The 12,674-nt window shown below is 41.5% G+C and overlaps 1 protein-coding gene across 3 annotated transcripts in view; it reads left to right on the forward strand.

Moving 5' to 3' along the window:
- The window catches only part of KLHL29 (kelch like family member 29), a 402,404-nt gene that overhangs the window by 154,360 nt on the left and 235,370 nt on the right, over positions 1-12,674 (forward strand). For all 3 annotated transcript variants that reach the window (XM_063330556.1, XM_063330557.1, XM_063330558.1), the window contains one exon: positions 1,960-2,265. In XM_063330556.1, coding sequence (XP_063186626.1) covers positions 2,005-2,265 — 261 coding nt within the window. In that variant the 5' untranslated portion in view covers positions 1,960-2,004. The remainder of the gene's footprint in view (positions 1-1,959; positions 2,266-12,674) is intronic.

Consider the following 12,674-nt stretch of genomic DNA (forward strand, 5'->3'; position numbering starts at 1 on the left):
GACGATATCTTTAGGTACTGATTTTATTCTGAATGGTTGCCGCTGGAGGAAAAACTTGCTTTCTTCACCTCTACTGAAACAAAAGTTTCTGTTTTCAGTATGCCATCTTTCACAGGTCTTGTGTCTCTGGTTTTTGCCACGTTCGGTGTATAACTGTCATTTCCACATGGTCCTCTGGAACATATGAAATGAGCTTTCTGAATTAAAGTGTCTAATGGACACAAAAGAAGATTCTAAGTAAATGTCAACGAATCCTCAACCCTCAAATCATCAAGTCAAATCTTGTATCACATTGTACTGGAGAAAATATAGCTGACTCTGTTGGATTAAGGGGAATGTTAATTTTGTGGTCAGCATCTACAACACTGCTGTGTGGTCTCCTGTATATGCTCTCACTGGAGGTGCTCACTCCTACAGAGGGGCAACCGCATCACAAATGCAGCTTCTTGGGAGACTTGGTTCAGCCTTTTGTTGAAGGTGATGATGGTGGAGGGATTTGGGGGGTTTTTAATACACTTTTATATTACGGAATTCTTAACCGAGAGAAGAGTTTTCTTCATCTCAAGGTAGTAGCTCTCTGGTGAACCAGGTGAACCTTTTAATTATTTAGTCATAATAGTAGTTTTTCGTTTTTCATTTTCTTTTTAATTTCTACCAGGTGAATAACTACAAGCGTTGTTGATGGACACGCTGGTTTTTGCTACTTCTAAGTAATATCTCTCTGAAGTAGTTTCTTACCTTTAAGTTTCTTGGTGAGTTTAGTTCCAGCTCCCTCCTCAGCCAAGCAGATATTTTTATTGTCCATTTTTGTGCCTAAGAATTTGCGCAGCAAAATTGCTTCAACTGACCTGATGTTATTATTACAAAGAACTTATTGGATCGTCTGATGCAAATAAAATAAATCAGATGCTGCAGTGACCTAGATACACGTTATTTATTTATGGGAATAAATATATTTAGCATTTATTTACACTGTTCTTCAATTTCAGTTGCTGTAAACTTTCACTTACTCTGAACTGTGCTAGGAAAATAGCATTATTGCCACCATTCTGGAGGTTAGGAGACCTTGACAGGAAGACTTAAGTAACTGCTCTAGGCTACGTAACATATATAATTATCAGAAGTAGGATTAGATATTGGGAGTCTCAACTCCCAGTGTTGTGTGCAGATGTCTTGCTCCTGGCAGATAAAATCTACGGATAACAAAGACTGAGGAGGTAAGTAATGATAAGGACGGGATGATCACAAAAAGCGATTTGGTCATTTGATCATTTAGGGTATATTAAGTGTTTTAAGTCTAGCCAGAAGCACAGGAGGAGACAGGACATGTTGGTCTGCCCTGGAGAGCAGCCACGCTGCGGGGAGCACAGGCGTCACAGGGTGAACTATTCCTGTAGGAGCTTCCAATGAGGAGGTCTAACAAAAAGAAGAAGAGGGGGCTGCATAAAGCAATATTCAACTTTAAAACCAGAGAAGTAGTGGATAGCTTTTGCAGGTAGATTTTTCTCCCCCTGATCTTCAGGGTTCATATTTGGTCACACATCAGGTGTAGAAGAGAGCCACAGAAATGATCTGCAGGCTACTGACAAAACTGCAAGATGGAGTTTTTGGAAACATTTTCCTGCTAGCAGAAGATTTGAATGATGATTTTCTTCTTACGTGGCATTTTGTAATTTGTGCGTTGTTGCTGGAGAGTTTGGGCAGATGGTGTTTCCTTGGGTCTGAGGGATTGGTCTCTCCACCACCTGCTTGTAGTTGTCCAAACTCTCTCATTTTTGTTCTAGATTAACGTTCACTACAACACCCCTCTCTTCCTCCTGAGATTTAGCTGAGAAGAGGGGAGAAACAGTGCTCTCCTAAAGCAGAGGAGGCATAGCAGGAGCTTGCCCTGGTGGTTATAGAGTACAATCACTGTGCTGGGACCTTGTTGCTAACACTTCTTTGGTTTTCATCTTTCAGGCAAGCTCTCACGTTCCCTTTGAGAAGAAGCTGCCCTCCACCGAGATGTCACGGCACCACAGCCGGTTTGAAAGAGATTATCGGGCCGGGTGGGATCGCCGGGACTGGAGCTCCAACGGCAATCATGTCAGCAGCACCAACTGCAGCAGCGCCGCGAGCACCAACAGCAACAACCGCCCCGGGCTGCTGCCCCTGCCCATCGTCCCCTCCCGGCTCCCCACCCCAGCCACCGCCACTTGCACCACCGTCAACAGCGATGTGATCACGAGCCTGGTGGCCAACTCGTCTCCAGCTTCAACTACCAAAGTAAGAATTTAGCCTTTTTTTTTTTCTGGGGTCGATGTCTTGAAGGGATGTTAGAGGTGGAGCTTCATCTGTTCCTTTGCAAAATCTTTCTTCATGGTATAGCCAAGAGGAGGAAGAACAAAATTTCTAAGGGAAGTCTAGTTTTTCTTTATCCTTTTGTGTGTTGTGCATACACTAGAGTAGGTCATTCTTGCTCCAAGTCTGAGGGTTCCCATTACTCCTGAGAGGCCCAAGCAGAGCAAATGCTTCTTTCCTTTCAGCACTGCCTACATTTGGGCATTCTGTTGCTTTCCCTGGAACGGGTGGTTCCCACTTTTGCTTTTGGGAATGCTCTTGTCTGTTGACCGAGGCAGAGCTGTGGTTGACAACAAGTGGATGTGGTTTTCATCCAGAGGGAGTGCAAAATGACCAAAGGGCATAATTTTGGCTGAATGGTGTTTTTTCTTCTCTTTAGTTGGTACTTCCCTGTAAGGTTTTCAAAACCTCGTTCTTAGTGCAAATTGGAGTCCAACAGTGGGACTGCTATAACCAGGCTCTCTCATTTGTGCAAAAATGCACACGAAGGAGTAGGAAAATGTTAAGCAGCAAAGAATTGAAATCACTAGTAAACCATTGGGCTTTTTTGTTCTAATATATAACTGGAGGGAAGAGAAATTGTTTTTTTAAACACTAAGCTCTTTTAAATCTGCAAAGTACAAGTTGTTATTCCAGTAGAAAGTTGGGGTTTCTTTCTGCATGCAAATTCAGGTAGAACAGCTGGGGAATAGAAAACCCTGGCAAATTGTAAAGGTGACCATGGCATTAGCAAAGTGAGCCAAAAGCACTCCTGGTTTTCTTTTTATGATATTTAACATTTTCTTTCAACTTGGTTTCCTTTTAATAACTGCAAGTGCCAAATGCAGCAGACGCAGACAGGGGGAAAAGAGACAATAAAGTTATTTAAAGTAAGCTAAGAGCAAGCTTAAATTTTACTGCAGTACCATTATTATATTGATTTTTTTTCACACTGTAGAAAAACAAGGTCAGTGCTGCAGAAGGAAACATTAGGCTGAAGTTTACAGTGGGATTGGTTTTAAAAATTTTCCATGGCATCTTCAAATTATTTTCATTTGAAAGAAGCGAATCGGATTCTGATCAAAACATATTTAGAGTTCTTCCAGATGCTATCCATAGATAGATGCGTTTCAATCATGCTTTGTCTGGAGAAGATTGAGGCAATTTTGGAGCCAAAGCAGTCATTTCATTTATCATGACCTTTGTTCCTGGGTCTGCTTAGAGTCCAATGACTGTCTGGGGCTGATCAGCCCTTCTCCCAGATGTTCCAAACCATTTTGAAGCATAGCAGTGCCAGTAAACCATGTGTTTATTGGGGGAGAGGAGGCAGGAACAGCAAGTTAAATGCCTTTTGATCATATGTTCAATGTGAACTGTCTTTTAAATTGCCTTATTAGACAATTTTCTGATGACTTTCATTAGTAAGAGTGTTTTGGCATGAATAGATCAAAAGCAATAAATAGACAAGAATGGACGTGACATGGGACACTTTTTAGTCTGAGAACTGTTAATCAGCTGCGTAATCTCCCATAAAATAAATGTGTAAAAATGCACACAGTCTTTGCCCCAGCCCTTCTTCTGAGAATCAGCTGAACAGCTCTAAAAATTCAAAATTGCACGTACTAAAGAGGAAAAAACTTTGAAAGAGAAGTGAGGTAGGTAGAATGAACAGAGATGTAAGGGTATGGTGCCTAGCAAGCTTCCAACTAATGATGTGGAACGATGTCAGAAAAAAACATCAGGTGCTCATACATACTCATGTTCACCCTGCCTGACTCCATCTCTCTCCTTCACCCGCAGCAGAAATACGCTTGTGGTTAGCAATGTAACCAGCCAGTGCTTCTCCCTTGCAGAAACCAGCTAATGGTTAGGCATAAAAAATTAAATCCGTATAATGAGGAAATCACAAGTTAGAAGAATAGCGCGGTTGCTTGGTGTGTTTTAAAAAACAGGAATGTGCTGAGTTGCCTTGAGCTGTGGAGAGTTCACAGTCTGTCCTCCGCAGCCTTTTTGTGAGCACGTTTATGGGGTACCGGCTCATGGGGGGCAGGTGTCATCTTAAGCTGAATTTCTTAGTTCTGTTCTGTGGTTGGGAGAGGGATATTTGATTGCTTAGCTGCTCTTCTGCAGTCTGAACCTTCCCCAACATTGTGGCAGATGTCATTAAACTCAGTGGTAAGAGAGTGCCCCACACAAGAGGTGACATTGTGAATAAAGAAAGTAATCATGGGTTATGGAGCGAGAAGATTGAGAACCTGGTTCTCCTTGTGTGATGCTTCAAGGATGTGGGTACAGCCAGCAATGTTCTTCCAGGCTGAGGACAGAGAGGACTCTCTGTGTCATCCGGTTACCAGTTTTGACTTTAGCACATCTTCCTGAGCTGGTATGAAGATCTCAAAGCGTAGAGGCCAACCTTCCACCTCCCTTTGTTTGTGTTCCTACTAATTAATTATCTTCCCAGGTAAAAGTTTGTTTCATGTTTTTTGGTAAACCATTTAGTCTGTCTTCAGACGTTTGGTCCTTGGTTCCTCTAGTTTCCTGCGCTTCACCAGTTTTAGTAGCCTCCAGATAACTGTGTGTCTTTTGCGTCCCCTCCATTTTTCATTTGCCTTTGAAAATATAGGTACCAAAACCATACGCATCCTTCCAGCATCAGACTTGCCAGTCGCTTGCATGGCAATAAAACTGCTCCCTTCCTCTTTTCTCATACCTGCACAGCTAATAATTGCTCCAGGCGTTTTAGCCAAAGTGCTAAGTCAATAGTTATTAAAAATACATATACATGCCATCATCCTCCATTACATGTTATCAGAGTCATAATCTTGTCAAAGACTGAAATGAAGTCCGTTTGACAAGATCTGTCTTCTGGATACCTGTATTGGTCATATTCCTGTCTTTCATCTCCCAATTAACAGAATCCTAAAGTGACAAATTCAAAATGGAGGAAAAAACTTCTTTTCCCTCTGCCATGTAACTGGACCGTGAAACTTGCTGTGTTGGTGATGGAATCGGTCATGGAATTTGCAGATGAATGGTTTTAAGGACCAGTAGACTATCTAATCTGGGTGAACCATTTGGTCTTTAGATTATTATGTAAATGTATGCAAGATTAAAGACTTCATCCTGAGTTATGTAATATGAACGGAAAAAGCATTGGAAGGGAGAGAAAAAATTGATCAAATTAACTGTTGGAGAGAGGTGAAACCATCTTCAGAGGGAAGCTTAAGAAATATAACACCAACTATGAGGGGGCTGGGTTTGCTCTGTGTTTTTATGCTTCTGGAAGAGCTTTTTACATCTTTCTGTGGAGGGCTTTTGAAGGATTTTATTGCTAATTATTAATGTGTAGGAGAACTTTAGAACTAATTATACTTTGCAGACCTTTGAAATTTATTCTCAAAGCATACCTGTAACCTTCTTACCACAGATGCTTTGGTACAAATCACACTTAGTGGATCTGCCACATTTAAGTGGTTATGGATGTTTGGTCTGAGTTATTTAAACAAAAAAAGCTGTATTTTCCTTAGCTTTATTTTTTGCTGAACAAATGACGACGATACTTTGTACTGTTGTAACCCATTTAATCGGAGGCTGCCAGAAGACATCAGAAAAGTGATTTAAACTTCAACAACCCATAAGAAATAGTTTAATGTTGCACTCCAGTATACCGACAGGGAAGCTGAGGCACTCGGAGGTAGTGGTTATTGTTTTTTCTGCTCATTCTGTGCCACTGTGAGCAAAGTTCCATCTCTTTTACTCAATTTGGCTTTTCTTCCATGGTGCTGTAACCAAAGCGTTGGGCCACAGACCAGCACCCCGAGTCAGTGCCGTTCGAAGGGATGAGTCCTTTGCCAGAGATACCTCGTCAACCCCTTGAATGCCTGAAGTAGTTGATAGGAAACTGCAATTCCTGCCATTAAACTGCGGCGTTCGGATCAATTTGTCATACTTTGAGCCCAGTCATGTATGATGATTGAGCTCAGGTTTGGGTTTGTCTGTGAGGTGGAGTTTGGGAGTTTTTTTCCTGCAGTGAGGTTATTTGTTGGTAGAAGGAAGCTATCAAAGAAATCCATATAAGACTGCAGCACTGCTTAAGATATTGGCAACAAAACAGTCTAAAATTCATTTAAGGATGCTGCACACCATTCCAGCTATGTTTTCTGTTCATCTCAGCAGCACCTTCATTCTTTGTTGCTTTTCCGAATTACTTTGCGAGTTACTTGTACAATTTTCTCCATCAAAGCTCCTGTATCACAGCTTCAATTTAGAAGTGTTGTCATGGGCTGTAATTTGAAATTTTATTACCAAGAGATTTTTTGGTTATAGAACATTTACTTTTATCATCTCTGTATTATTTTTAAATGCCTGAAAAGATTGATACATCAACAGAATCTGTGCAACGCCAGGCGAGATCTGATGGTTTTTTTCAACCTTAATTTTAAAAACCCTTTGCTTGGAACATAAATTGATTCTTAAGCCTCCACACACTTAATGATTTGTTATTCTCAAGGTTAAACCTATGACAAATTTTATAAAAATGCCAGTCTTGAGTTTCGATAAGATTTTCTCTAGTTGAGCTCAGGGATAACTATATAGTCTTAAGTCTTTAAATAGCATAACTGAGACGTGATCCTGGCCTCCTGTACTTACAGTACTCCCGCGGCATTTAAGACTTGTGTGTTGTTGCTACTGTAGTTTTGATCCCACTGTGGTTGGCCACAGTTATGATGTGGGAGAGAAGACGGAGATGGTAAAGCGTTTGTTAACCTCTCTGGGAAGTCAGGCAAGGATTGCAGGGGAAAAAAATCGTCCCCAGTGTCTTTGTTTCCATGCATCACTGCAACTAAATGGCGTTAAAAAATGTGTGGGGAGGGAAGAAAATTCTTATGTTAAAGGAAAAACAAGTCGATGTGGCTGAGGAATCATCCTTTAAGGTCCAAAAAAATTTAGTTCCCTCAACAGCAGTCTGTCATATGCAGATGATTTGCTGTACGTTGCGGAATTTGTGTTGTCTGTTCTCTTTCTCTCACTTCTGGGGTGATGATTTGCTAAGCTGGTGTATGGCTTCCACAAATATTTAAAATATTGATTAAGGAGAGCAAAAATAAACATGAATTGTTTTTCAAGTTACGCCTTATGTTGTACATGACTAATTACATACAACAATTTGCTCTCCAACGGTAACTGAAATTTATGTACTCTTTTTATTATAAAACATAAGAGGCTTGCATAAAGAGAGAGATTATAAATATTGGAATACAGCAGTCGCTAGAAAACAGTCAAAACATGCAGTGAAGAGGCATATAGGATTTGTTCTTCCAGCTTCGCTGTGCGAAGCTACTCTTCCACTCCCCTGAGGGTTTGTATTGATAGTTGGCATATTTTGGTCACCATTTCAGATAGTAGCCTGTCAGTTCTTTGACCTGGACACGATGTAGCAGTCCAGCCCGAGTGCAATAATGGCAAAAGCTGTGTTAAAGATCCTCCTGATTCTTTTGGCAAATTACTGTGATGATAAGTGAAGCTTCAGTTGCTGGATGTCAAATAGTGCAACTGACTTTTTTCCAAGAGCGGATTTTTACCTATGGATAAATTTTAAAACAGAGTAATGTTCAGTTTAATTGGTAAATGGGTCATGGGGTCATAGAATCATCTAGGTTGGAAAAGAGCTTTAAGTCCAACCATCAACCTGACACTGACAAAACCACCACTAAACCATGTCCCTCAGCACCATGTCTACGTGTCTTTTAAATACCTCCAGGGTTGGTGATTCTACCACTTCCCTGGGCCGCCTGTTCCAATGTTTGATAACCCTTTTGGTGAAGTATTTTTTCCTAATATCCAGTCTAAACCTCCCCTGGTGCAACTTGAGGCCGTTTCCTCTTGTCCTGTCACCTGTTAGTTGGGAGAAGAGACCGACCCCCACCTCTCTATCCCCTCCTTTCAGGCAGTTGTAGAGAGCGAGAAGGTCTCCCCTCAGCCTCCTTTTCTCCAGGCTGAACACCCCCAGCTCCCTCAGCCGCTCCTCACAAGACTTGTGCTCCAGACCCCTCACCAGCTCCGTTGCCCTTCTCTGGACACGCTCCAGAAGATGCAAGCCTGTTCCCACCTATGCAGAGACTTCTGGTGTATATGAATCTCTATTTATGGCAGGATATTACATGCATGTATAGGAATTCAGAGCAATGCCCAGAGTATGTAACACTCAATGGTTTGTAACAGAAGACAAGGACAAGTTTTCCCTGGCGCCCAAATCACATTCTCCTCGTTCTCTAGGTTTGAAAGTTCAGTTAGTTTTGCACAATTTACCTTTGGGGGTGACACACCATTTAACTGGAGTGCAGCTTCCAGACTCTGCCTTCGGTGAGGAGTCTGCAAGGAAGGAAAGACAGCCAAAGTGTGTGACGTTGGTGATGACGTGCCATGGCACCAGCCCAGCTTGGGTGAAACCAGCACAGTTCACCACAAAAAAATATCATTATAATATCCTCCTGGTATTCCCAAATAATTTTGAGAGTTGCTTTTGAGGAATGGACAGAGCTTGTACTAGGAATGAGAGGAGGTCTGATTGTTGACTGGGAGACTTTCTTTTTACTTACTACAAATTGACCAAAAATCTCTGTAAATTGAACTCGGCAATGATTTCTGCTGAAGTAATCATATTAAGCTACTGTGAAAACATCATGACTACTAGGGGGTAGTTGTGCCACCAAGGGACAAGAGCGCAAAGTGAGATCAGTGGTGGGTTCCAAAACTGATGTGTTGAAGGCCTTGAAGTAGAGGAACCAGTTCTTCCCTTTGAACAAACTAGAGAGATGCTTTGGGCAGTTTTCAGGCTTCTCTGTAGAAGGCTATTCTTAATGATCTGTGGCCCTAGAGAGGGCTTAATTTCTGCTGATGATCTGTCATTTCCTCTTACCATCTAATTTTAGTGTTTTTTCTCAGATGTGTTTTTACATATTTTTCATAGTGTAGAAATTGGAACATACAAAATGTGGTTTTAGTTTGTCAACTTTTGTGGATACTTTATTAGACTGAAATTGGTCTGAAATCCCTGGCATGCTAATTAATCTGTAAAGTCATAAAAAGCTCCTTGGATTTTTTGACTTGCAATGTGTTTATCATCTGTTGAAAGAGCTAAGAGGTCTGGCCAGTTTCTAGGCCCAGTTCCATTTGAAGATGAAAGGCAGCATTTTTGAAGCACTAATTGACATAGCCAAGTACTTACAAGGTCACAAACATGACAGCTTTGGATAAAGAAAAAGGAGTATTTCTAGGCTTTGGCACTTTGATCAAAAAGTATCTTGACTTCCAAAAAGGATAAATATCAGTAGCAACAGTAACCTAAACAAAGTGTGCATTGGCCAGGATTTAAGTGCTTGTTTCTTTGAAATGATTTAGAGTTCTTTTTATTTTCTTATTTCTTTCTTGTCATTACTTCATTTTCACGTGTATTAGTTGCAGATTATCCATTGAAAATGCAGCAGAATATATCCCTCTGCCATTCAGGAAGCGCGGGTGCTTCATTATAAATTTGGCCCAGCCTCCTGTCTGGCTAAAAAAGCCTCCCTGAGAGCTTTCTTGCCTATGATTTGCTGTTGATTTCTAGAGGTTTTATTTTCAAGAAGCGATACTTCTCAAGGAGGGCAGGTTATCCCTGTTGTGGATGCATAACATCCTAAGGTCGGTTGCTGTCATTAGGAACATATTGCTATTGTCATCATCAAACGTAGCTACAAAAAGAATTTTACAAGGAATCAGTTTGTGGCTTCCTTTTTTTTTTTTTTTTGCTGTCAATGCCTAACTTTGCCAGGTAGGCCCTGGAAATTATTTTCAAGAAAGCTGATCCTTTCTCAGCTAGGCAATTTCTGATTTTGGCTTTGCATGAAGTGGTTAATGTCAGAGAAGTCATTGAGAGAGGGGATAAGTGGATTAAGGTATGTGTTGGGTACAGAGTGGCCCGATGCAAACAGTTTGTAGAAGGTTGGGTAGAATGTCTCCATACCATTTTCGTTATAAGTAACAGGAAAACAGTGGTCATTTTTAAAAACACAATTTAAATGCTTATCAGAAGGAAAATAAGTTGTTTGCCAAATGGATAATATTTTCTTGACGGCATTGGTTTCCTCAAATTGCTGATTGCAGTTTTCAATTTACAAGTTGCTTGCAAAACAAATGAACCAAATGAATAAAAAGAAAGAAATAGAAGTGAGCCAAGCTTCACCTCTCCCTATGATTTCTATGAGCCCTGAGTTCCTGCTCGATACAACAGTTGTCTATGTGATAGACATAAAAATAAATTTGGCCCTGGGAGTGATAAACAGTACATTAAACTCTGCTCTCTGGCTCCTTGTACTGCTGAACGTTGCACCTGCAAATGCTGGACACAGGCTGATGCGCTCTGGGCATACTGGGAAGCTCTGATCAGCCAGAGCTGACGCTCCAAACTGACATTAAAGCAGCACCACCACCCTGTCTACAATCCTGAAAATCCTCTTGAAAAAGTGCCCAGACCTTTAAGAGGAGCACAAGGATCTTGTGACTTGATGGCACGAAAGGTAGGCGGCCTGTGCTGTTTCGACGGAGGATCGCTCTGTCAGTGCCGCAGAAGTAATGCCAGGAGTCACGTTACACCAGCGATGCTGAACTCCGCTCCATCCCATCTGAACAATGCAGACAAGATGCAGATATCTTCTGCATAAATGGAAATACGGTGACTCACCATCCTGTGAGCGGGCAAAACACAGGCTTACCGTTAGTGCCTGCAAGAGTACTGCAGGGGAGACCGCGAAAGGAATTCCTCACCCTTTTCCCCAGCTCCAGTTTCACTCTCTTGAAGCAGCTCTGACAGAGATTTATAATCGACCATTACTTTTCAAGGTAGGATGTAGAAGAAGGATAAACGTGCAGCTACCCAAGTTATTTTGTTGGGTTTTCTCTTGGAATTTAAAGCATTACTAAGTAAGTGTCCAAGTGTTGGTTAACTGCTCTAGCACTCTGTTTGTGGATGAAATGGGCACTTTTCAGCAAACAAAATGCAAATTTTACTTTGGTTTGGAGGAATTCTATACTGAACTCTCCCAGAAATCACTCTGCCTCTTCTGTTTTCGGTTGTTCTCTGCTCCTGTCAAGCTGAAATATATGTGGTTGTTACCCACTACAATTTAGCGTCACCAAACTGGTTCAATTTGGAAAACAAAGCTTGTAGAAGTTCTGCAGAGAAATATATGCTGTCTGTAAAGTGGTGTTTGTGTGTAAAGCGATATGCACCCACTGTATAAATAATGAATAATAACTAGTAATAAATTCTTCATATCATAGCGTTATTTCTTACTGTTTATGATCCCAGTTCTTTTATGGTAATCCTGAAACAAAGCACTGAGAAGTATGTGAATAATATTTACTATTGCTAAGTTGTTGCACAAACATGTCAAGAAAGGCTGTGTAATTTGAATGTTTAAAATTATATACTGTTTACATGATAATATTATATATAATTAAAGTTATCCTTTTATCCCAAAGAAACTCAAAGTGTTATGCAAAGTCCATGCGTTCAAAACACTGAAGTAATGCATCAAGGTACATTTCTCAGCCAGCAAGTGGAACACTCCCAAAGAGCAATGCTGAGCATAATTTGACCACGTGTTCCCTCGCAAATCCAGATTCTTTTTCAGAACTGCCAGTCCTTGTAAGAGGAGCTGTGTTGTACAAGACCCTGCAGTGTCCCCAGAAGGATCCAGTTGTTCATCAGTGACAACCTCCTGTTGGCGCAGGAATTGCTCAACCAGCGTATGAGAGCCAAGCAGGCATGGTTGAGGTTGGAAGGGACCTCTGGAGGTCATCTGGTTGGCAATGGACATGAAGAGCTCTAAGAAGCGTGCTTATGAATATACTGGCAAGAAAAATGCGGGCTTGGTGCTCCGTGGGTTAAGCGACATAGTCCCAAATGGACGTAGGAGAAGCAGACGTACTGATGCCTCCTTTGCCTTGGTCATTACTGCTCTCAGATTCTCTCAGGTCCCTCAGCCTAGCAGTAGTCTGAGGGACTGAAGTACGGCCTATGGTAGAGGACAGGCATGAGGACAGGGACAGAGGACGAGGAATGGACTTACAGACCATTTAAATTAATTGAGCATACACAAGTCCACGGGGCCAGACAGGATACATCAAGGGATATTGAGTGAGACACGTGAGCTGATGCCATTTAGAAGCCACTTGCTATCATCCTTGAAAGGCCATGGTGATCAAGGAATGTTCCTGATGTCGAGAAGACAATGGTCATGGTCATCTTCAAAGAGGGCAAGAGGGATCCAGGGAACTATGAGCTGGTCAGCCCAGCCTGAACGTCTAGAATG

This window comes from Chroicocephalus ridibundus, chromosome 3 (assembly GCF_963924245.1).
Source record: "Chroicocephalus ridibundus chromosome 3, bChrRid1.1, whole genome shotgun sequence".
NCBI lineage: Eukaryota > Metazoa > Chordata > Aves > Charadriiformes > Laridae > Chroicocephalus > Chroicocephalus ridibundus.